The following is a 24,228-nucleotide window of genomic DNA, read 5'->3' on the forward strand; positions in this document are numbered from 1 at the left end:
ATTCAGCTAGCATTATCTTCATCTCGGATTATTAACATAGAAAAATAAGTTTATATGATACCTAGTCAGTCAGTCGTATCACCTTCTGAAAGCTGTTCTCCAGGGTTATCTGGTCTGTTGGAAGCCTTTATTTAATCTGACAGCTTTGTTCCATTGACTGCTTTGCACACCTTGGACATGTCTTGTGCAGTTTGAAGGCCATATTCGCATTTCTTACAGTATTCTAGGAAAAGGATTATGAAAATTTGTACTATGTGAATACAGCAAGCACTACACAGAGTCCTTTTGTTTTCCCTTTGAGGTCATTCTTGCTCTGGCACAGGTCGCTTCTCAGTGCTTGCACCTTTGTGGTCAAATTGGAGCAGTTAGTGAAGGATTTCATTTATCCCTTATAGCTCTTGCATCCTCTTTTGAAAATTCCAGCTGATTTGAGTGCCATTATAATGCTGTATTTTGAATGATTTTGCTACAGAAGTATGTCAGAAACCTTTGTTAGTTTAAAAATAAAATAATTTCAGTGGTGTTCATTTTAGTGATGTTTGCACATGAAATACATGAAGCTAGTCATTTGAACTGTTTTTCTGTCATGGTTAATGTGAACATAAGGGCATCTGTGCTTATGACTGAATTTTGTTTTCTGGGACTGTAGCTGATTGGTTCCACTTGCAGAAATGCTCAGCTGCTTGAAGAACCAATTTGTTAAACTCTCATCAGCTTTTTAAGACTTTGATTCTGGGCCACTGTATATTTCAGGATGAAATGACAGGGATATTCTTGAAAGTTTCATCAGTTAATCTTTTATTGCTGTCACAGATAAAGAGTATTTTATGATGCATGAAGAAGCAACAGTGAGTGGGCTATCTTTTTATACTATCACCAGATAAAAGGGCATATTACGGTGAGAAGAAAAACATCAAATAATACCTATTCTTAATTCAAGTAATTACTCTAACAAGAAGTAAAATAAAGAATGAGACAGACAAATTGTGTTCTGCTGAACAAAAGGCAAAGACAAAAACATGAACCTATTCAAAACCTGGTGCTTAAACTTATTTATTTTATATTCTAGTGTGGAACAGCAGCAATGGAATGCATGAGGCAATATGTTGGGGAGGTGCTGGATTTCATTGCAGATATGCATACATTAACCAAATTAAAGGTTGGTTCTGGGCATACATTGATTGAAAGTGTATGTGTTTGGTTTTGGTTTTGTTTTGTTTTATTTTTTTCCAATATTTTCTGTAATTAACCTGCCTGGGAGAAATGGTTGGAAGTCTTTGAGGATGACTGACAGGTTTTTTTTTTCTTTTTAAAAAATGTTAGTACTGTTATAGATTAGACACTTCTGAGGGATTGGTAAAAAGTAGTTTATGCAGTGTTGAAATGAAGGCTGATTCAAATATGGTGAGCACACAGTAAAAATGCAGGCTTGATTTTTCTGAAATGTTGATAATGAACTAATGCCATGCCAAAATCACTGTGAGAACTAATCATGTTTAAAAAACCCCATGGAAACATAAAAATCCTTGACTCTAAAAGTAATTATACTCTTCTGAAGGAACCGTGTCTCTGCTGACACAAACAGGCACTTAGAATCATGGAATCGTTTCGATTGGAAAAGACCTTTAAGATCATCAAGTCCAACCATTAACCTAGCACTGCCAAGTCCACCACTAAACCATGTCCCTAAGCACCACATGTACATGTCTTTTAAGTACCTCCAGGGACAGGTGACCGAACCACTTCCCTGGGCAGCCTGTTCCAATGCTTGACAACACTTCAGTGAAGAAATACTTCCTAATATCTCATCTAAATCTCCCCTGGTGCAAATTGAGACCATGTCCTCTTGTCCTATTGCTTGTTACTTAGGAGAAGGGACCAACACCCACCTCACTACAAACTGCATTCAAGTAGTTGTAGAGAGCAATAACGTCTCCCCTGAGCCTCCTTTTTTCCAGGCTAAACAACCCCAGTTCCCTGAGCCACTCGTCATAAGACTTGTTCTCTAGACCCTTCTCCAGCTTTGTTGCCCTTCTTTGGACACTTGAGTTAATTGGAAGTTCAGAGATTATTAAAATCCAGTAATTGACCTAACAAAAAAAAAAAAAAGCTGTCCTTTTTCTTATAGATGCTGTTGTTTTCATTGTCAGGTTATATTCTGTTGGGGTGCAGAAAACTGAGTACTTCTTACCTCTGTAGTCCAAACTGCTTTTGGGTTTCTGTATATTAGTTTGATGCCAAATTTTAAGAGGAGTGATGTGAAAATAATTTGGTGAATATAAAATGTTTTATTTAGAAATGAATTTCGTGAAAACATGTTAGTAATTAGCTGGTCAAAACCTGGAATTTCTGTTTCATGGTAAAGTGGGTATCTATTAAATTTCCTATATAATGGGAATTCTTTAAGATGTTTTAGAAAAGGGTTAGGTGAAGTAACAGTGCTGCTGTATAATAGGACATGACTGTAGTCCTACAGTTTCAACTGCTGTCAAAGTAGCATCTATTGTTAACAGCTTAAATAAAGAATTAATGTAATGTTTCAGCTAATATACCACTAATGGTCGGTCATAATGCTGTGGAGGGGGCAATATTATTTATTCTATTTAGCACAACACTATCCCAATAGATAGTTTTGTCATACCATCTGAAGCTGAGTATGAAGTGAGCATGGAGCTGGAGGTGAAACTTTGGTGGCTGAAATCCTTCTCTCTGTGGAGGGAAAACGCCTGTCTTGTAGTAGAGCCATCCAACTGTCACTTCTCAATGCCAGGCAAAGTTAGAGGGGTGGATTTCCCTTCAGCGTGCAAAAGGGAGGCAAAAGTGTGGCTAGGCCTTGATGCTTCTAACTTCTGCAAAGCTGGCAAGATGAATGATGTGGGAGTGCAGCAGAGGGGCCATTCCAGATATGGAGGAGTCTGTGCTGTGCAGCAAATTCTGAAATCTGACAGCAGAGTTGTAGTATTTCTACACCAATAACTTGGTGATCCAAAGGGAAGTTCATCAACTGCGTCCAGTTCTGGAGTCCCCAACATAAGAAGGACATGGACCAGTTGGAGAGGGTCCAGAGGAGGGCCACGAAGATGATAAGAGGGCTGGAGCACCTTTCCTATGAGGACAGGCTGAAAGAGTTGGGGCTGTTCAGCCTGGAGAAGAGGAGGCTCCGGGGTGACCTTATAGCGGTCTTCCAGTACCTCAAGGGGGCCTACAAGAAAGATGGGGAGAAGCTGTTCAGGAGGGCCAGTTGTGATAGGACAAGGGGTAATGGTTTTAAAATAGAGGGAGGTAGATTCAGGTTGGATATTAGGAAAAAATTTTTTACCATGAGAGTTGTAGAACACTGGAACAGGTTGCCCAGAGAGGTGGTGGATGCTCCATCCCTGGAGACGTTCAAGGCCCGGTTGGATGAGGCCCTGAGCAACCTGATCTAGTTGGAGATATCCCTGTTCCTTGCAGGGGGGTTGGACTAGATGACCTTTGAAGGTCCCTTCCAGCCCTAACGATTCTATGATTCTATGATTCTATGAACTGAAAGAGGTCATTTCATCACTGGGCACAGACAAGTAGCTTTTATGGGATCTAAAGCTCAGTTGACAGATACTGAAAAACAATGCTGTCCAGTTGGTCCTAGTACAAATCATATTGCCATTGCTTACATGCCTGGGCTTTGCCATATGTGGTCTTGCAGGGAAGTTCTTTGAGCAAGCTCTTGCATTTGTTTCCAACCTCAAGAGCCACTGTGCTTCTACAACACAGAGTACATCTGCTAGTAAAAGGTGTTGATGATCTGTTTTCCTAAGAAATCAGTGTTTCCCTGAAAGGGGCCCTCTACTATTGCACCAGTCGTCTTCTGAAAGTTAGTGGCAATGCACTGGAGTGTTTCATGCCACGAATTCCTGCAAAGATTCTATGGCAGGCAAAACAGAATAAATGATAACTTGTAGTGGATTTTGATACTGGAATTTATTTATGAAGCGACATGATGAAAACTTTTACCCTACCAGTTTGTCTGGCACACTTGCTCACTCCCTCTCCCCTGCCCCATCCACCCCACCTCATGCACCAAAGGGGACCCCTCATTGCAAGCTAATAACACTTACCACAAAGGAGGAAGAATCCCAACTAAACTGAAACTCATGTCTCTTGAAACTTACAGTAACCTCGTGTTACTGGACAAAGTAGCTCCTTTGTAAGTTCTTACTCTGTTGGCTATATGCCTTGAATCCCATTGAGTTTTAAAAAAATACTATAATAAGGGAAGCAACCTATTGCGCTGGAGTAGAAATCTACTTCAAAGCACAAACTAATTAAGTATTTTAAGCTGAATTGGATGGCCTTCCTGCTCTATCCTTTATTCACCCATTTCTTTTCCAGTTCAGAACTACTTTCAGAATAGGTAGGCAAATGAATCATAAATGAGGGAGACACATATCCGGTTTGCCAGTTCCACAGAAAAACATGAACGTGACTGAAACCAGGAATGGGGAAATTTTATTTGTGAATACTTATAGGTATCTTCTTTCCTGTGAAAAATATTTCTGTAGAAAGCTCTCTGACATTTGCACTTTTTCCTTGTGCCCCTTCTCCCTGGAACGGTAGCCTCAATTTTAGAAATGCTCTTACAATGCTTAGGTCTGGTAAAATGGTAATTTCTTGTGCTCTTATTTATTTCATACGTTTTTATACACAGCTGTAGCTAGGACATGAACTAAACCTTAACCTAGTTCTTCACTTTTATGTTTTGAAATTAGAGAGGAAGCTCCCCAAATGTGTAGTCTGGGCCATTTAAAACTAAATCAGAACCAAACTGTCTAAAATTTCATGTTGTTTTGATTCAGCCATGTAATACAGAAATCTGAGAACAAGATTGACGTAGTAGGAGAGTCAAATATGACCATAATTTTATATATTGTAAAGAAAAAGCTTTGACTGTCTTTGGAAAATGAAAGCCAGTTCTTGTTTAACCAGACCAGATAAACTTATTCTATGGTTCCAACGTAGTTCGGAAAATATTATGAACATTTCTAAATCTACAGGTAGTCAGAACTTTAAACAAATTTACAACATCTAGATTCATGTTCTTGTAAGCTGATTTAATATATTCACTTATGTTGCTTGGGTTTTATTAATAGAGATGTTCCGAGGAAGTGAGTCCTAAGATTATCCAGTTGTACAGTTTCTTACTATGAGTATGCATCTTGATCAACAGCATCTGGACTATCAAACTAACACAAAGAATACTATATGATTTATACAGCCAGTAACAATCCCAGCAGAAAAAAGTTTAATTTTGGTTTTCAGATTTTGAAATTTCTACTGTCTGTAGAAATTCAGTGAACTAAAATAGTTAAAATTGTTTATTCATTTCCAATGTCTTATTTTGCGTGTCTGAGAATAGTTTCTTTGAAATAGGTTAATTATTTTCAGTCCGGTGTGTTAGCAACTAACTGCATTATAAACAAGATATAAATGTTAATTCTCAAGATAATCACATTTCAGTTTATTGTTTCTGTTCAGTTTATTATCTTTTTTTTCCTTTTGGGATAACATTTTAATTGGTAAAGCTCAGAAAGGTTTTATTTAGAAAATTCCACCATTTTTAAACAAGTACAATGCATCTGCCTGCATACCTGTCTAGCCTTTTTACCTTCCTCTATAGCAAAGTCATTAGATATTCATGCTGGTACATTACTTTTTTCTTTCTCTTGAAAGAGACTTCAAGTAAGTGATCTTTGAGAGTGTAAGTTGCTGGGGTCAGATACTTACCTGTTATAAAATATTTCTGGTCCACTGATTTTTATCTTATTGTAATAATTTAATAACTGATGACCTGGATGTTCTTGTGCAAAGCATATGGCTCTCCTTTAAGCAAGCAACTGCACTTAGCATGTGTTCTGACAGTCTAGCAACAGAAGGTAATGCAAAGCTAACTTAATGAGAAATACAGAAGTACCTCAAGAAGCACCAATGAAGCAGTCCTTAGAGCTGACAAAGCAGGATAATAAATTATCTTTCCAGGCATAAATATTTGCATGTTTCCTGGTAAAAGGTTTAGCCCTTTTATTTCCAGGACTTAAAGGCATTTGTAATAGCTGAATAGTGCAACATAGTCATATCGCCAGTGAATGAGCAGCGGCCTATTTCTGTACGTGTAAATAGAATATTGAACAGGGAAGGCGTTTTCAGCCAGATGCTACCTTGTTAAATGGTTAGATTCTTTCACCTTCACTTAAACTGTCTAGATATGCAACCATTAGCTTGTACTCATCAGCCGCTGAGTTTGCTGAAAACGAAAGGTACCTGTACATTTTGCATGATTTGCATTTTATGTGGGCTCTTGAAAAGGTGGCCCTCCATGGAAAGATCCGTATCATGTTGCTGTTACTAATATAGGGACTGGAGCATTTCTAAAAATCTGTTTCTTAGATTTGTTCTGTGGGTTTGTAGACACAGTTAGAGACCCTGAGAAAGGAACTGAAGGGAAATGAAACAGAATACGCTGTTGCTTGGAAGAGCTTCAAGTGAAATACTCTTTTCCGGTAGGAAATCAGATCTTTGCCTTACAGAGTCACATGAAGACTTGTTCTCAGCCACTGCACGAAGATACATTTGGTGGACATCTGAAAGTTGGTTTAGCTCAGATTGCAGCTATGGAAATCACGCGGGGAAACCACAGAGACAACAAAGCTGTGATCCGTTATTTGCCTTGGCTTTACCATCCTCCTTCTGCAATGCAACAAGGGTAAGACTGCTTTTCCACAAAAAGGAATGCTAAAATGAGTTAGAAATCTTCACAAAATTCTGTGTTTATTGCCAGATTTCATAGGTAAGACCCGCCGTAGGGAGTGGCCATGAGACATTGAATCAGCTGATCAGCAGCTCCCTGATCCTTAGCTGAGGAATTGATCAATGCAATATTTAAAGTACATGCCAAAGGGACAGTGGAGGTAACTCCATTGGCTTGACTGGAGTTACCCTGGAAATGAACTTGATTGTCAATGTAGATACAGACAGTGAAAAGCACCTAGCTACTTGATCAGTCCTGTAATTATAGAAAATATCTTGAGAATTATAGAGAATACAATGGGAAATGTCCTTTGAAATTATGGATTACAAATGAGTGTGAACTGTAAGCATAAGCTTCTTCATGTGATGATAAAAACACTAACTTCATTTGGTTAAAGTTAGATGAGGGAAATCCTGCTCATCAAGACATGTTTTTTATCCCTTTTCACTGTGAGAAATCCTAATGTGCGGTGCTTTATCTTCAGAAAAAAATACTGTCCCTTGCCTTACAATGACAATAAACAAGATGTTTTGAGTGTAGACCATTGGACTGTCTTCCAACAAACCTGTATTATTGTCCCAGCTTTGTCCCAGACTTCCCGTCTGAGGATTCTGGAGACTGAGCTGCTTAGGCTCCAGTCCTGTAGATGCATCTGCGTGTAGGTGCTGAGTCCTTGAAAATGACATCAAATTAGAAATTAAAAACAGTAGTGACAGTGGCCTAGTAAGTAATGATTTATTGATTGAAAAACAATTATTTTTTTCCTATGCCTATGAATTCAAATGAGTATGCAATCTGAAATTAGTAGCAGCAAGGGGACAGACAAGATAACACCAGAAAAGTGTTACTCCTTTTTAGCTTATGTAAGTACATTGCTTTACAATTAGACATTGCACTAGATGGTGGACGAATACTTAAGAGTCACAAAAAAGCTTAGTCCCTGCCCTCAAAAGCATGCAATCCGGATGTCTAAGGAGAGGCTAAGGAGAAGAGAACTTCACCAATGGAGAAGTGGAACACAGGAAGTAAGGCATGGTGCTTCCAAGCTTGCTGTGGAACGCAGAATGTCCTGCTGTCACCGTGTAAGCTGTGTGCTGTCCAGAGGAGCTGAGAGGAGCACTTCCACTTGGGCAACCCTTCCCATCTGATGATTTCTGTATAAAAAAATCACTGTGTATGGAACCAGTGAATCTGTGTGTCTTTTAGCTTTTTATAGAGACCGTTTCTTACACCCACCAAATACGTTCTATTGTTCTTGTTAATGGTACATTAAGCCCACTAAGTTCTGTGTGGTTCTTGACTTCCATAAGCTGTACCAATGATCTGTGCCTCCAGCACACTGAGACTGCATCTACAAAGTGTGCATAAGGAGACTCCGTGTTTTACAGAAAACCAGAAAACTTAGCCGCATTGTAAAATGTGCTCTTTCTTGACAGGCCCAAAGAGTTCATAGAATGTGTCTCACACATTCGTTTGCTGTCGTGGCTACTCCTGGGGTCTCTGACACACAATGTTGTCTGTCCAAATTCGCCATCACCTTGCATGCCTATTCCACTGGATGCGGGTTCACAAATTGCTGACCACCTTATTGTTATTCTGATTGGGTTTCCAGAGCAATCAAAGGTAAGAGATTCTGTATTTTAAGTGGAGATGTGATATAATATTGGCCTTATTATAGCAAACATATTTATTTCTTCCTAAGAAAAAGAGAGAAGTAAACCCTTATTAAAACCTGAAATCTAGGGAAAGAAATCTCTGTAGTTTTTCTTGCATAGCTGCCTCTTCATGCATAGAAAACTGATAATGAAATCACTACAATTAAGTTTTGAGATTTAACTATTTCAAAATATCTCTGTACAGGAGCAAAGAAGGAAAAACAGAATGCAAAATTGAGGCATAATCAATGGCCATCTCTGTAGCAAATCTCTAGAAAGTTATGTATTCTAGTTGTATAGTAGAATTGGGTAACCTATAAATAATGTCGTGATCAAATTTAATTACAAACAGTGATAGTTCAAGCACAACTTGTCCAGAGCACCTTCAGAAAAAAAGAAGAGTTACTGCAAATCATGAGCCGTTTGTGACAGTAGTTTAACACAGATACAGCAGCATTCTTTGACACCAAGTGGGTTTTTATTAGCAGCAGAAGCAGAATGATCACACATTTGTCTTGCACATAAAATCTCCCCTTCTTTTCCCTCACCTGGCCAAGACACCGGTGCTTCTCATTTGTTTCTTTGGCCTTTTTTTTGCTCTTTCAAATACCTTTTTCCAGTTACGAAGCAACCATTGCAATGTTTGGTGCAATCATACTGCCACAGAGCATGAATCACTGTCACACTTGCAAACTGAGAAAACATCTCTGACTCGAAGTGTCTGTCCCATAATGAAGTAGTTAATGTCCAGCACTCCAGAAAGCTCAGACACTGTGATATTTAACACTTAGTAGCGAAGAGCCATGCTTGGCTTTTCTTGACTGTGAGCAGTTTTGTCCCAGCAAGGCAGAAATGGACAACATAGAACAGAACAGATCTAAGATGGTGTATTTTGTACGATAGCCTTCCTTTTGGGTGATGAGAATGTGAATGACTTATCCCAGCAGCATCTTTGAAATGGTGTTGTATGTGCCAAAGCCTCCAGGCCTTCCACAGATTGCTGTGGAGTTTTCTATCAAGAAGGTCTCAGAACTACTCTCAAGTAGTTGTTCTGCAAAACTAACCTTCTCTTTAAAGGGACTACCCTTCATGCTATACACGAAGATTGCACAGGAGCGTGTGTTTGCAAATGCAGTTGGCTTTTTAAATGTGGAGATGTTATCAAGTGTACTTGACTTACTAGGTCCTAATGGGAGGGAAACATGGGAAAGTGAGGGTGAAGACTGCACATTGGGATGCATGACAGAGGAGTGCTCTGATGAAAGCCTCTGCACTGCACTCCCAATACATTTATTTAAATATTTTCCTCTGTCTTCTGTTTCTACAGACATCTGTTCTGCACATGTGTTCCCTCTTCCATGCATTTATATTTGCTCAGCTCTGGACAGTGTATTGTGAACAAACAGCAGTAGCTCCAACGGTCCAGAATCAGAATGAATTTAGCTTTACAGCAATCCTTACAGCCCTGGAGTTCTGGAGCCGAGTGACACCTAGCATCCTACAGCTAATGGCACATAACAAAGTGGTGAGTCAAGTGCTGTGTACAAATTTAGTACAGATTAAACTTGGAGGGCTTGGCTTTGTTTCAGTGGAATACATCGGACAGTGAAAAATGTCATAAAGCAACTTTGATGCTTTTGCGAATTTAAAGGGGAAGCTCATTGGTAATGATTTAACCTCGCAGTGGGCCTGAAACAGGATCTACCCAGGATCTGCCTGAAACAGAATCAAGAGCTGGAGTTGCTGCTCATTGAATTAAGTGTTCCCTGCATCAGGTCTTATTTTATATATCTTCCTGCTCTTTACTGGGGTCCTATTGTTTCATCTGACTCTGCCTTACAGGAGCAACTAACTGTTTTAGGATAGTTCTGTGAATATCCATTTGAATGTTTTTTTACCATGTGATGGTGAAAAAATAAATGGATGCTGACACTTGGCTACTTGTAACCCATTGATTACTCATCAAAAATAAGCTACATAAATATATCTGGGAACATTTTTGAGTAAAGAATGACTTGAAGGAGTTATCTCTAGAGATAAGGTTTGAAAGAGAAATGCTCATTCTGTCCAGAAATCATCCAGACCAATTTTAGAAAATAACTTTTAAGCATTTATTTATCTCAGCTACTCACTGCTGTTGGAGCAGCTTTGTACAATAAGAACCCAGAGGAGTTCCAGCAGCCTTCTCATACGTGCTACTTTTGTTTCCCATTGACTAATGATTCGCTGTGCCTGCAGGCTTAGGATTGAGAGTTTGTTTCTGATGGGCAAGACGTATTGTGTTTCCCACTTCCCAGAAAGTTACGACAAGTCTGTCATGACTTTTCAAACCCTTTTAACTTTAACTGAGATGATAACTAGTAGCACTGGCTCTGGAAAACCTGATATTAACTTTGAGTGAGAAAGATTCTTTATACATGTCCCAGTCCTCTAAGTCAGGTGCTCTTAAGTTTTGGGATTTTCATTCTTTGTTTGGTTGGGTTTTTCTTCTTTTTTAAATGGAGACCTACTATCTGTATGGAAATTATTTTATGTAATTCCCCTTTCCCCATGTGAAACATTTTCCACTCCTTTGCTCTTTCAGTTGTAATCTCATGGGCTGCACTTGAATGCCTTTGAACCAGTTACTATTCCATTGTGTCTTGTCCATATCAGGCAAGGACCACCTAAAGCTGTCTTTAAATGATATTTTACCCTCTGACATCTAGTGAGATCTCTGTGGTTGACAAGTCACTGTTGGGAACAGTAGTTCATGAACCTCCTTTTGAATGAATGGGAAATGTGCGTAACACTTCTAACTAGGTGGTTGTTTAGTCAGACACAAAGGCTTCCTTGTCAAGCCTTAGGACAAGAATATGACCTGGAAGTCCCAAGTTCCAATCCTTATTCTGAAAGTATCTCATTATGTGGCTTTAGTGCAAGCTCTGCCTCAGCTATTGCTCTGTGAAATGTAGATAATAATACTTGCCCGTCTCACAGGGGTGTTGTGAGGTTAATTAGTTAGTGTTTGTAAAGCGCTTTGAAGATGAAAAGCACTACATAAAAGCTAAGTTTATTATTGTTGAGGGGAATTTACACGTAGTTCAGACAGGCACTGTAAATACTCGTTGCTGGCTCAGGATATTTGTCTTGTACCTATGAATTTACACAATATAAAACATAAAATGCTGTCTACTGATAAATAACTGATATTTGCATCTGTCATAATTCATGGTACAAAATGGAAGAATTATGGACTAGCTGCCAGTTCAGAACAATAAATTGTCTTTTGATGGGGGTTGGAAAAAGATGGGGTTTGTGGATATGTTAATTTTTAAAGATTCAGTAAATAAAAATATCAATTTCTGACACACTGATTGATGAGAATTACACAGCAAAGGCATGTAAAGGATTTATGATGTCTGAAAAGAACAAAGGTGAAGGCAACTTGTTTTGATGTGTGATACGAATTAAAATACATCAAGCACTTTGAAATATTTAACAGATAGGTGTTGCTGCATCAGGGGAAAACTGAAGAAAAATATCCCTTATATGGTCACATAATATTTAATCTTCTATGTCAGTGGTTTATAAATGCACATCTAGTGATTCAGTATAACTACCAAGCACATACAGGAAGATCCTTTTTAGAGACTGTTGGCTTAGCCTCCAACACTGTTCTGCTGGACACTAATTTGTTTTTATGCTTGATATTTTTTTTCAAGATGGTGGAAATGGTGTGCCTGCATGTGATTAGTTTAATGGAGGCTTTACAGGAATGCAACTCTACTATCTTTGTAAAGGTAGGCATACCACATCATGAATATTTAGTTAATCATGTTGCCTGTCACGATTTCTAGACATGCTGTCCTCTGCTTTCCCTCCCACTCAAAAAGAGAAAGTGGAAGAAGCTGAGGTTGAATGCTAATGCAGAAGTGAAACCTAGTAGAGCATAACAAAAAATAAAATCTCTGGTAAGAAGTAAGACCAGGCCATAATCTCAAATCCAAGTTCTCCTGACTTTTTTTTTCAAATGGACTTCTGATATACTTCCTCCTTCCATTGTTGCAGTGGTCTTATTTCTCTAATAGACTCAACTGGTGTCACTGACTTCTAGGTACTGTCTGAATTTTCAGCCATTCTGTAACTTTTAGTCATCATAGGTTCTTTGCAGATCACCTCACTGTTCTGATCCTCACATTCTTTTAAGTTGATAACAAAAGCTTTGTGCCACACTGGTTTTCTTGTTACTATATGCCTGTGTTTCTGACTTAGTCAAATATTATTTGATAGTGAATCTTCTTTTATTTCATAGTGAATCTTCTTCCCCTGGGATGTGTAACAGGATATTCTTTGGTTAGAGAATCAAATCCTGCATGCTCCATTCATGTAAAATTTTTTCTTTTTTGACAATCAGTGGTCACCACAGTGTTTTCCGAACAGATTCCCAAAAGATTGGGGTAGCCTCACAAACATAAATCAATTTTACTACCCTTTTTTACATATTTTCCCACTGCATTATTCTGAAGGAAGTTTACACATAAAGTATCAACAAATCAAGTAGTTAAATGGGCTCTGAATCTAACTGAAATATATTGATTTATCTAGTTCTTCTGTTGCCATGAAGGAAACTTCTGACTGTTGTTTTACTCCAGTCTTTTATGGTCAAGCAGGAATTGAAAATAAAGTAGCTAAAATTGAAGGTCTTGATGTCAACTGGCATGAAAGTATTCACACTCATTGTGAAAATACAGATTTATAGTCAGTAATGACTTGATTCACTACAGAAACTCTGTCGCTATAGGATGTTAAAGTGATCATGGCTGTCCCTGGAAGACATATGGGCTTCTCTTTCAGCCAGTCCAGCATGTCCAGAATTTGACAAGGATGAAGAATGACTTTAAAGCTGTGAAAAGAGAGGCCTTAAAGGCCAAATTCCTGTCACGATTCAAATAAACGCTTTCAGGGGGTTATATTTCAGAGTGTATGACAATAATAGGCTAAATCAGGTTAAAAGGACATTGTTGTTACTACAAAATCAAGCTCATAAACCTGTGAAATACAGAGTTAAGATGCTAAGCTTGCTTTCATGTTCAGTGGATGGGAGACAGAAGAGAAGAATCTGGGTGACCAAATCCTCTTTACTTAGCCCTAAAGTGTAATCCTGCAGGAACAATATACGTACATAATGGTATTGTAGGATTCATAGTCCCAGGTTACTATTTTTTTTCAAAACTATCTAATTGTAAAAATATTTATTGTAGATCTGAAAAGTAAGTGTCATGATTTGGAGAAAGACTTACTGTATGTTTGAAGTCCTTCAAAGAGGCAGAAGTGCAAAGCTTATTCACACAGGAACCAGTAAGTGAGTGGCATCTCTATAATTAAAAAAAAGATCAACTTTCAGTCTGTCTCTTCTTCAGTGGCTGTGAAGAAGATCTGAACTTTGTTACTCCTACTTCAGAAGTCTGCAAGGATGACAATTCTTTGAGTATTAGTTGACTGGGCAGATTTTTGGTAGCTTGTTTTATTCTAGACAATCTTTTATTGTCTTGCCTTTGATAATGAAACAATTTTATCTTGTGCTTTAAAGCTTTTTTTTCCCTTTTATTTCAGATATAAGCCTCTCAAATAAGGTTTAGTTTTCACTGAAGGAAAGGACATAGTGTAGTGAGAGAGATTTTTTTAAACAGAACATTCTTAACACTCTTTTGGAGACTCATTCAGTAAAATTCATAATTCCCAATGACTTCATCTTGGAACTGAGCACAGCAACACTAATAAATCCTGACTGTTTATCATCCATGTAATTATATTTACTGCAGTGTCTTTTATTCCACCTAAGGAGTCAGGTGCTGCGAAAACTTCATTTGTTAATGAAGTCATTGCATGATTCAACACACACACATTTTTAATGCACCACAGTGAGAAGGTGGTGCGTGTCACCATGATGCCAGGTGGTTTATGGGATAGCTATCTTTGGTTGCCATTTTCTGTATGACGAGGGGAAAATAAGTCCTAAAAGAAGAGAAAACGAGAAGATGTAAATAATTTGGCTTTCCTTCTCTGAAAGAAGAGCTTTCTTTATGCCTGAGATAAGTACTCCTTCATCTCCTCCTTGTGTTGGTGCTGTGAGGTTTCTTCCTCTTCATACTGCATTGGCCTTTGCTATTAAATTAAACTCACACTGATAGCATCGAGACATGTCTTGATTGCTTCCTATGGTCTTTGAGCCATTCCCTGTATTCTCAGAGGGTATTTTTTTTTTGATCTAATGTTAGGCTATCTTTACCAATCTGGTAAGGAAAACAAAGTTTCCTTTTTGTGAAAATGTTTCAACCGTTACATATATATTTTTCTTTCTAACTTAGAGTGAGATATATATACATACACATTTACAGATGCACACATACCCACATATATTCATTATATTTTCCTTTAAGGAGAAGCATTCTGCTGTAGAAGGGCTGAAATTAAAGTGTTCAGTTTTCCTCCTGTTTTTCTGTGTCTAAGGAACTGGGAAACTTGCCATCCCAGGACAGCCATTGATGATGGAGACCAGCTCCTTGCTGATCACAACTCTCTGTCTAACCATCAGATGGGTGTCTGAGGAATTTGGGAGCCTGAAGTAGTGAAGGGAGCCGCTCAGCAAACCACAACATCTTTTCCAGAGACCCAGGAGTTTAGGCAGCTCCAGCAGCTGCTGGGTAGACTTCTAGAGAACTGGGCAGGCAGAAGAGTTGGGGAGCCAGAAAAGCACAGTGACCAACCTGCTCTTCAGCCTTGTTTCCATCAAAACTTGCACTGGAATCAATGTAATTCTGTTGAAAATATAAACTCTGAAAAATTGACAGTGCCTGACAGCGGTCTGTTCTTCCAGCTGTTCTTTCTAACTAGCTTTATGTATTTTTCCTTTGTGAAGAAAAGGCTGGCTGGGGATTAGGTAATAAAACTCAAGTGCTTCAATAAAAATGTCTTCTTGTCTCATTTATCTAACTGGCAGCTGTGGGAGTGGAGAGCTTGTTTGCTTGTGCCTGCAGCAGAATGTTTTGCTTCCCTAAATGTGTCCAGACCCTGAAAGACAAGTGGCGCTGGAGGAGGATGATCTGTATCTAACCTTAGCCCTCTACAGCGTAGGTATCAATATGAGCTAGTTTCCATGAGTGCCCTTCATAGTCAGTGGAGATAAACAGGTGTTTTTGGACATGATTCACCTTGATCTATTTTAGATAACCTGCTTTGGGACAAGATGAACTGGATGTGGCAAGTGCTTGATTCTCTCAACTCTCTGTAAAAGATGTCCAGTGAATTGGTTCAGATGCAGAGGAGTACCCTGAGTTTTCTGCCTAGCTTCTCTCCTTGCTTGACATACTTCTGACACCAGTCCTGTCACCGCTGGCTGGCTCCATAGGAACTTCATTAATACTGGATGAAATTTTCAGTGACTTTTTGTTGATGGCAGTGGAGCATGGCTTCTCAGTATGCTTACTTGTTCCCCTCTCCAAAAAACACTTCAGGACTTGCGGTCACTGGATCTTATTAAGCACTTCATTAGTGTGAGAGCCCACAGAAGGATGTACAGAACTTGCATGTCTGCTGCATCTGGCTGCATTCCAGCTGTTTTGGCATTCATATATCTGTAAATGCTGAGGTTTGAATATGGTTCTTCATGTGTTAGACTAAGTAATCAGTCTCGACAGAGCTGCGTATTATTCTCCAGCAAAACAACACTGAAATTGAAACAATTATCGTTCCTTGCACAGGGATGCAGGACTTTATCTAATGTTGTCAATAGTGATTAGGTTTAACTTGCTGCTCCCGGTAGCATAATTGACAAATTGCAAATTTTAATGCCATTTGGAGAAACATTTTAGAACAATAACCTCAGTGGTTAAATTAATATTGGAGAACGTGAATACTTTTGCTAGAAATGCCTCTCTGTCTTCCATAAGCTTGTCATGTTATACTTACTCAGAAATAAAAGTTCTCTGAAGATCAGGAGACTGAAATACATATCAGTCCAATCATGGGTGACAGATTTGCAGACCTCCTCACCGTGTTGTTCTGGATAGTTAAAGAGTTTTCACCTGTGCTCCCAGGCCTACAGGTCACATTCTCCAGTGAACCACTGATGCGATTAGTGGCTTATAAAATGCTGGTTACCATTTAAATATCTGTCCTATTTTAGGAACTTCTGCTGCATGTTTTTTCAGTTCTTGATGTATACCTTGCCATGCAGAATGTTTACTGTGTTTATTCCAGTATTACTCACCTGCACATACAGAAACACCCTCACGAGGAAAATAAGAAGCCATTTCCTTTAACGAGTTTTTATTCTGTACTCTCATCGTTGCCTTGAACAGGATATCAGTAATTGCTACTGGTGATTCATCAAGCTAGAAACAAGGGAGGCTGGCTTTTTTACCTCTGAGAGTTACCTGCCCCAAAACATATGCACCGTTTAAAAATAACCACTTTTTCAGATTTGTGGTTCAGGTTATGTCCATTTGGGCAGCTAAATGCATTAGATATACCCTTCTCTGTCGCACAGTAACTGGAGCATGTTTACAGTTACTTGTATAGTAACAAAATATACCTCTCTTCTTACAGCTCATACCAATGTGGTTGCCAATGATACAGTCAAATCTAAAGGTAAGTAGTTTCTAGTACGTCATCCTTTTATTCTTAGCGTTATACATTTCTGTGAATTCTAGAAATAAGATCACTAGATGTGGTCTCCAGACTCTTAGAAGATAGATCATTACAGCATATCCAGATGCCCTGGATGGCTCAGGACTGAAGGTCTCAGGTGTGAGCATACATAAGAGCGTCATCAGCTAAGATACTGTCCTGCAGTCAATACTGCTCACCCTTTCCCTTCTGAAACACTTCCGTCTAACCAGCTTCTGCAGCAGAGCCTCTTCTCCCTCTTCACTGAGATTGTTTTTTCACTGAGCTGTGATTTTCTTGATGTCTTAGGCTTGAGAGTCCCCTGACAAGTCTGGGTTGGGACTCTTGACCCAAGAGATGGATTTTGGTTCCACAGCAGATATCGTGGACCTGCTTGCCAGCTGTGCCAGCTGGCCCTGTTTGTAGGAGAGAACAAGGTGGATCAGTGTGATTTGCCAGTCAAGGATTTTGGTGATGAGAATAAAAGTGTTGGAGCTGGTCTCAGTATGGAGTTGTTTTTGTAAAGCACATTTGCCTTTCATGGCATCACGACAGTGTGGGATGTGGAAGAAGGAAATGTGACACTGGGGCAGTGGAGGAACTTTCCCTGGCCAACAACCAGTATGTTTCACAGTGCTGTATTAATACATGTATTAAAGGAAAGAAACTGAATGTTTTGCATTATTCCAACAGCATTTATCTGCCGGACTCCAGCTACGCCTCCAAGCCATCCAGAGCAATGTCAACCATCACAGCCTGAGGATGTTACAGGGGTCAGGACAAATGAACAATAGCTCATCTGTCCTCCGCAAATGGCTACAGTGTACCCAATTTAAAATGGCTCAAGTGGAAATTCAGTCATCTGAAGCTGCATCTCAATTTTATCCTTTATGATTCATGTAATTTTTTCCAAATGTTCATTTTTAGCCTAGCAATAACAGGGTGAGAGCTGTAAAGGACCTTTTGTATAAATCAGTATAAAGAGTATATACTGTATCTATACTTTTTAGCCTAGGACAGATTGTGGAAAAGCTTACAATGGGTGAAGCGAAGAGCCTGATCCTGACGATCTTTAATTATGCTTTCTCAGGATCAACAGGTTCTCAAGTCTGCATTCACAAACATGTATTTGCAGGATTGTACTTAAATCTATCACACTGTACATGTCTCTCTGATCATTGAAATATCTTGTTCTTGAATGTTTCTTTACATTATTTTTGAAGCTAAGACAAATATCACTTTTCTTTAACTTCTATTTTTTTTAAAAAATAGAATTGTGGGTATTCACAAACATATGGAAGTGCTACATGCTATTTTTCGACGATAACAAAAGAAAACAGGGTTTTTAAGAACCTTTATAGGAGTGTTTTTTTTGGGGGGGTATCTTTTTTTGGTTTTAGATTCACAGCTGGCAATGCAATAAAACCTGTCACTATAAAACAGTGATGTTCTAATGAGGCTTTTTGTCATCATCTTCTGGGAAAACAGCAGCTTTTAAGGAGAGTTATTATAAAGTGCACTTAGAAATTAGGTTGTTAAACTGTGCCAAATCATTTGTCTTTCTCTTCAGTACTGTTTTCCAAAACTGCCAAGTCTGATTTATTATTTTTTGAAATATTGCTTTTACTTCATTGATTCTGTGCTGCTATTCTTTGTAAGTTTCATAGAAGCTTCCTTAATTTTGTGACTACTGTATTGTATTCTGTCAATACTTATATACTGTGCAATTAAAAATGGATATCCTAGACCTGTTCTTTTTGATGTCTACAGAAACCATGTTTCAGCCTTCAAAAGAAGCGTGATTGGACCTGAACTTTTGCATAATATTTACAAATCACAGCATTTGCATACCATTGTATTAAACATGATGTTTAATAACAGATGGATTTTAATATCATTAAGGGACTCAGCCAAAGCCCATTGGAATCTAAGGAGACTCATTAATTCAGTGAATTTTACATAAAATCTTAGAGCACCGTGATTTACCACCTCTTGTAATTAATACTTAAATCTGTGCAATCACAGTTGTATTTTCTGTATTTATTCCTGCAATGCACTGATCAGAAGAGTAACGAACACACATTTAAGTTGTGTATTAGGATGTTATTAAATCCCTAGTCTTTGTTACCACTCTCAGAACAAATATTTTTCCTCTGATTCTGTGGAAGTGGAAAGGCATACCTGTAAAGAACTGCCTGAGTACGTTTCAGTTGTTGCGGAGGGTTAATCTTTCCTCAGTGCATTTACCAAAGAAAAAGTGGAAATTTGCAGATACGCCATTGAAGTACCATTATGCTTTAAAAAAAAAAAAACACCAAAACCTCAAAAAACTAACCAATGAACCAACCAACTGAAAGACAGTAAAGCATGTGCTAGCTTGCTTAAAAGATGATCCTGTCTGTATTTTCAGTGGAGAGAAACTGATTTGGCTTTCCTTCCTTCCCAGATTCTCTCATTAATACAGTCTAAGCTTAAACTGGACCAGTCTATCCAAAAGACAATCTAAGATTCATCCTAAGCTATTTAATTGTAACTAGTTTTGCTTGTATTTGCTTGAAGTGAGTGGCTTGCATCTGACTAAGCAGAGGTTTGAGTTTCTGGAAAACGTTTCTGTCTTGATGTGAAGATTATTAAGAGATCCACCAGATGGTAATTTCTTAGTTTAGATAATTTCTTAATTTAGGCATTGATTTTTGTCATGCTGAATTTGAGATTGCACAGACCTGCATGCATTGATAAGGGAGGGCTTCTTCCCAAATTTTCATAGTGGTAAGAGGGAAACAGCATTCTTTCTCCAGCTTTTCACTGACTATAGGGAAGAAAGAGCAAAGTGATACAGAAATGTTTCTACATGTTCCTGTTCCTTCTTTTTCCACTCTCGTCACTTACTACTCAGCTAATAGTCACTATATAATCTCAGAATGGTTGAGGTTGCAAGGGACCTCTGGAGGTCACCTAAAGCCAATTGCCCAGGAACATGTCCAGATGACTTTTGAAAATCTTCAAGGACAAAGACTCCACAACCTCTCTGGGCAACCTGTGCCAGTGCTTGATCACTCTCAAAGTAAAAAAGTCTCCTGATGTTCAGATGGATTCCTGAAGGTTGATGTTGCTAGTAAAGACTGTGGCAAAGAAGGCATTCAGTACTTCAGCCTTCTCCGTGTCTTGTGTAACCAGGTCCACAATCTTACTTGGCAGTTGGCCCGCTTTTTCCCCAGTCTTCCTTTTGTCACCTATGTACTTACAGAAGCCCTTCTTGTTGTCTTTGACATTTCTTGACAGGTTCAAATCCTTCTGGGCTTTAGCTTACCTATCCTCATCTCTGAATGACTGGACAACGTCTCTATTCCTCCTAGGATACTCAACCTTGCTTCCACCCTCTGTATGCTTCCTTTGTGTTTGTTTGGCCCGGAGCTCCTTGTTCATCCACACAGGTCTCTTGGCTTTTTTGCCTGACTTCCAACTCTTTGGGATGAACTGCTCTTGAGCTTGGAGAAGATTGTCTTTTAATATTAACCAGCTTTCTTGAGTCCTTCTTTCCCCTAGGTCCTTATCCCATGGGACTCTTCTGAGCAGATCTTTGAAGATGCCAAAGTCTGCTCTCCCGAAGTCTAGGGTTGTGAGCTTGCTTTTTGCCCTGCTCCCTTCCCTCAGGATCCTGAACTCCACCATCTCATGGTTATTGCAGCCAAGGTTGCTGTGCTGGGTTTATATGGAGGGGTTTTGGTAGCAGGGGAGGGACTACAGGAATAGCTCCGGTGAGGAGTTGTGAGAAGCTTCCCCGGCTCAGTCGGACCTACCTCTGGGCAAGGCCGAGCCCATCAGCACCTCTGTGAAAAAACATATTTAAGAAACCTGCACCATGCAGGACCTGCAGCGAAGGGAGGGAGGAAGTGGGGGCCTGGCTCCTGGCCTCTCACACGGGCAGCTGTCTGCGCTGGGCCACCACCACTCTGCTGGGCAGAGTTCGTTCCTACTGGGACTGCTGAAGTTCATTGGGGCAGTCAGACCCAGTGTGGCTGCAGTGGAGAGACGACTGAGATCTGAGAGAAACAACTACGCAGACACCCAGGTCAGTGAAGAAGGAGGGGAAGGAGGTGTGCCGGACCTGAGATTCCCCTGCAGCCTGTGGTGAGACGGCAGGTGGCCCCACTGCAGCCCATGGGGATTAATGGTGAAGCAGAGACCCACCTGCAGACCTTGGAGGACTCCATGCTGAAGCAGGTGGCTGTGCCCAAAGGATTTCGTAGAGGAGCGTCTCCCGTGGGAAAGGACCGCACACTGCTGAAGATTAATGGTGGAGCAGAGACACATCTGCAGTCTGTGGGGAACCCCACGCCAGGGCAGGTGGCTGTGCCCTAAGAAGCCATGGCTCTGTGGGAAAAAGCCTATGCTGGCACAGTCTGATGTGTAAGGACTAGATTCTGCAGGAAGGCCTCACATCAGAGAAGTTCATGGAGGACTGTTTCCCGTAGGAAGGATCTCCATGCTGGAGCAGGGGAAGAGTGTAAGGACTCCTCCCCCTGACAAGGAGGGAGCAGCAGAAACATCATGTGATGAATTGACCTGCAACCCTTATTCGCTGTCCCCCTGCACCGCTGGTAGGGAGGAGGTAGAGCTGGGAAGAAGAGAGGAGTAGAGGAGTGAGGGGAAGGTGTTCTTAAGATCTGGCTTTATTTTTTGTTATCCTCTCTGAATGTGATTGGTAATGGATTAAATCGATTTGTCCCCGAGTTGAGTCTGTTTTGCCCCACGGCCATGGTTGGTGGGTGACTCCTCCCTGTTCTCATCTCGACCCTCAGGCCTTTTGGTACATACTTGTCCCCTCCACCCCACTGGGGGGTGGGGGTAGGGGGTGTTGGGGAGGAGTGAGTGAGCAGCTGTATGTTGCTTAGTTGCCATCTGGGCCTAAACTATGACAGCTGGCTTTGACCTTCATATCCCCAACAAGCCCCTTGTTGTTGGTCAGTATGAAGTCCAGCAGAGCACCAGTCCTCATTGGCTCCTCTATCACTTGAGTGAGGAATTTGTCATTGAGGTACTCCAGGAACCCCCTGGATTGCTTATGCCCTGCTATGTTGTCTGTCCAGTAGATATTGGGATGGTTGAAGTCCTGCATGAGGACCAGGGCCTGCAAATGTGAGGATGCTCCTATCTGTTTGTAGAGGGCCCATTCCACTTGTTCTTCCTGGTCATATTGCCTATAGCAGACATCCGTTACAATGTCACCCCTATCTGTCTTCTCTTTAATTCTTACCCATAAGCTCTCAGTTGGCTCCTCGTCTATCCTCAGACAGAGCTCCATGCACTCCAGCGGCTCTTTCAAAGAAAGGACAACTCTCCTTGTCTTCCCAGCCTGTCCTTGCTAAAGAGCCTGTATCCCTCTGTTGCAGCACTCCAGTCCTGGGAACCATCCCACCACATCTCTGTGATCCCAACGTGACTGTAGCCCTGCAGCTGCACACAGATCTCTGACTCATGCATGACAACATGCTTATTGTCCATACTGTGTGCATCAACGCAGGGGCACTTCAGAGAGGCCCCCCAGCATGGTGATTTCCTGGAAAGGGTTTTGAGGATTCCTCCATAATGGTGCCCTGTAGGCACTTCCACACTCACATGCAAAATGCTGGTGATGATCCCAGTTGAGCCCCATTTTCTTGATTTTGTGATCCCTTCCTGTCCCATCGTCTCAGGCCCTTTGTTCATTGACCCCGTCCGTTGCTCTATCTCAGGGCTGCAGTTCGGAACTGACTGCGTGGTGGGCAGTTAGAGCTTTGGCCCTCAGGCAAAATGGAGCTATGGACTTACTGGGCTGTGTCGTCTTCATGCTTGTGTTTACAATACAGATGATACCTTTGCTGGGTAATCACATAAATAGGGCCCAGTTTCACCTACTGTGGGGTCTGGAGTCACCCTCGTGAAATGGAAGTGCTATTGGGCCCCAAAAGCGGGACATGTAGGAGAGAGAGATTCCTGTATTTTGATCTCCTGTGACGTGGTGAATCTGAAAGACGACCGAAAGGTGATGCAAGAGAGGGAACATGAGGCCCTTGGGTGTGAGGTGGGTGAGCTCAGATGGGCAAAGTGGGGATTGTGGAAACTTAAAGGATGAAGACAGATGATTTGCAGGGAAGAGCAGAGGCTCGGAAAGTTTGTCTTTAAAAGTCACTTCTAGAAAGTAGAAGCCATGATCAGGCATGTCAGTTGGTGGATAACGAATGTAGGCAACACAGCACAAGCACTTTCCCTGCCCAGCAAAATCTCTGCCTTAAAGCATCTAGGATTCAGACTGGCAAGACACACAAAAAATGCAAACATAGTGGTGGGTAGTTGTTAAGCCAAAAGGAGACCTGATGAATCCAGGTCTGTAAGTAAACACTTTTAAGACTTTGTGGGAATTTAGATCTGATTTCAGCTCAGGGTTTAGAGAGAAAATCTGATCACAGAACCTGCTTACACACCTGAACATAGGGTTTAGTATGCATCTGTCATCAATTGTAATTGATATGGGTCCTATAGAGCTGTTCTGTGTAGGCAAATGAAGACCGTAAATATGAATTGAGAATCGAGAAGCTGCCTTAGAATAAAGAATGCAGCCTGGAAGAGGGTATGACCGATGATTAGGGATGTGTTGACTAATAATAACAAATGACATGGGGCGTGACCAGATGTGCGTGGTTTAACACCTCATGAAAATCTCTTAAGTGCACTCTAGGCATCTTCAGAAGCACGGATATCTGCATTAATTGTTTTTAAAAGCACTGTGAAATACATCTTCATGGTGCCTGAGGTCAATATCCAACTCAAGTGAGTCACTCACATTATCTCTCTGAAATAGCCCAGAGCAGCAATTCTTTATATTCTGTAGGAAGATTAGGAAGTAAACAACACGTGGTGTTCCCTGAAAATGCTACCAAATAGCAGAGGCTGATCTTCCTGCTCTGCCACGCTCCCAGCACCGCTGTGTCTCTGGGGCCAAGTCACCAGGAGCAGAATCCATCCTCTGTCTGATCACACAGAGCTGCCGTTCAGGAGCAGCGTTTAGTCATCTGTTGCGATAAGCTGCTTAAACCAACACCCATTACCTGACCGAGTAAAAGAATCGACTTACTGTGTGCGGAACTGTGAAATTCCCAA

At 40.4% G+C, this 24,228-nt stretch overlaps 1 protein-coding gene across 6 annotated transcripts in view; it reads left to right on the plus strand.

Moving 5' to 3' along the window:
• The window catches only part of UNC79 (unc-79 subunit of NALCN channel complex), a 120,327-nt gene extending 102,345 nt beyond the window's left edge, over positions 1–17,982 (plus strand). For 5 of the 6 annotated variants that reach the window (XM_086613051.1, XM_086613053.1, XM_086613054.1 and 2 more), the window contains 7 exons: positions 1,070–1,159; positions 6,564–6,739; positions 8,221–8,407; positions 9,767–9,964; positions 12,144–12,221; positions 17,029–17,070; positions 17,782–17,982. In XM_086613051.1, the coding sequence (XP_086469177.1) occupies positions 1,070–1,159; positions 6,564–6,739; positions 8,221–8,407; positions 9,767–9,964; positions 12,144–12,221; positions 17,029–17,070; positions 17,782–17,982 (972 nt within the window). Of the gene's footprint in view, positions 1–1,069; positions 1,160–6,563; positions 6,740–8,220; positions 8,408–9,766; positions 9,974–12,143; positions 12,222–17,028; positions 17,071–17,781 lie in introns of all 6 variants that reach the window. The other variant, XM_086613050.1, reaches the window with a different exon arrangement.
• The last annotated feature ends 6,246 nt before the right edge of the window (positions 17,983–24,228 follow it).

The sequence above is a fragment of the Tauraco erythrolophus genome, chromosome 6, assembly GCF_009769465.1.
Source record: "Tauraco erythrolophus isolate bTauEry1 chromosome 6, bTauEry1.pri, whole genome shotgun sequence".
Classification (NCBI taxonomy): Eukaryota; Metazoa; Chordata; class Aves; order Musophagiformes; family Musophagidae; genus Tauraco; species Tauraco erythrolophus.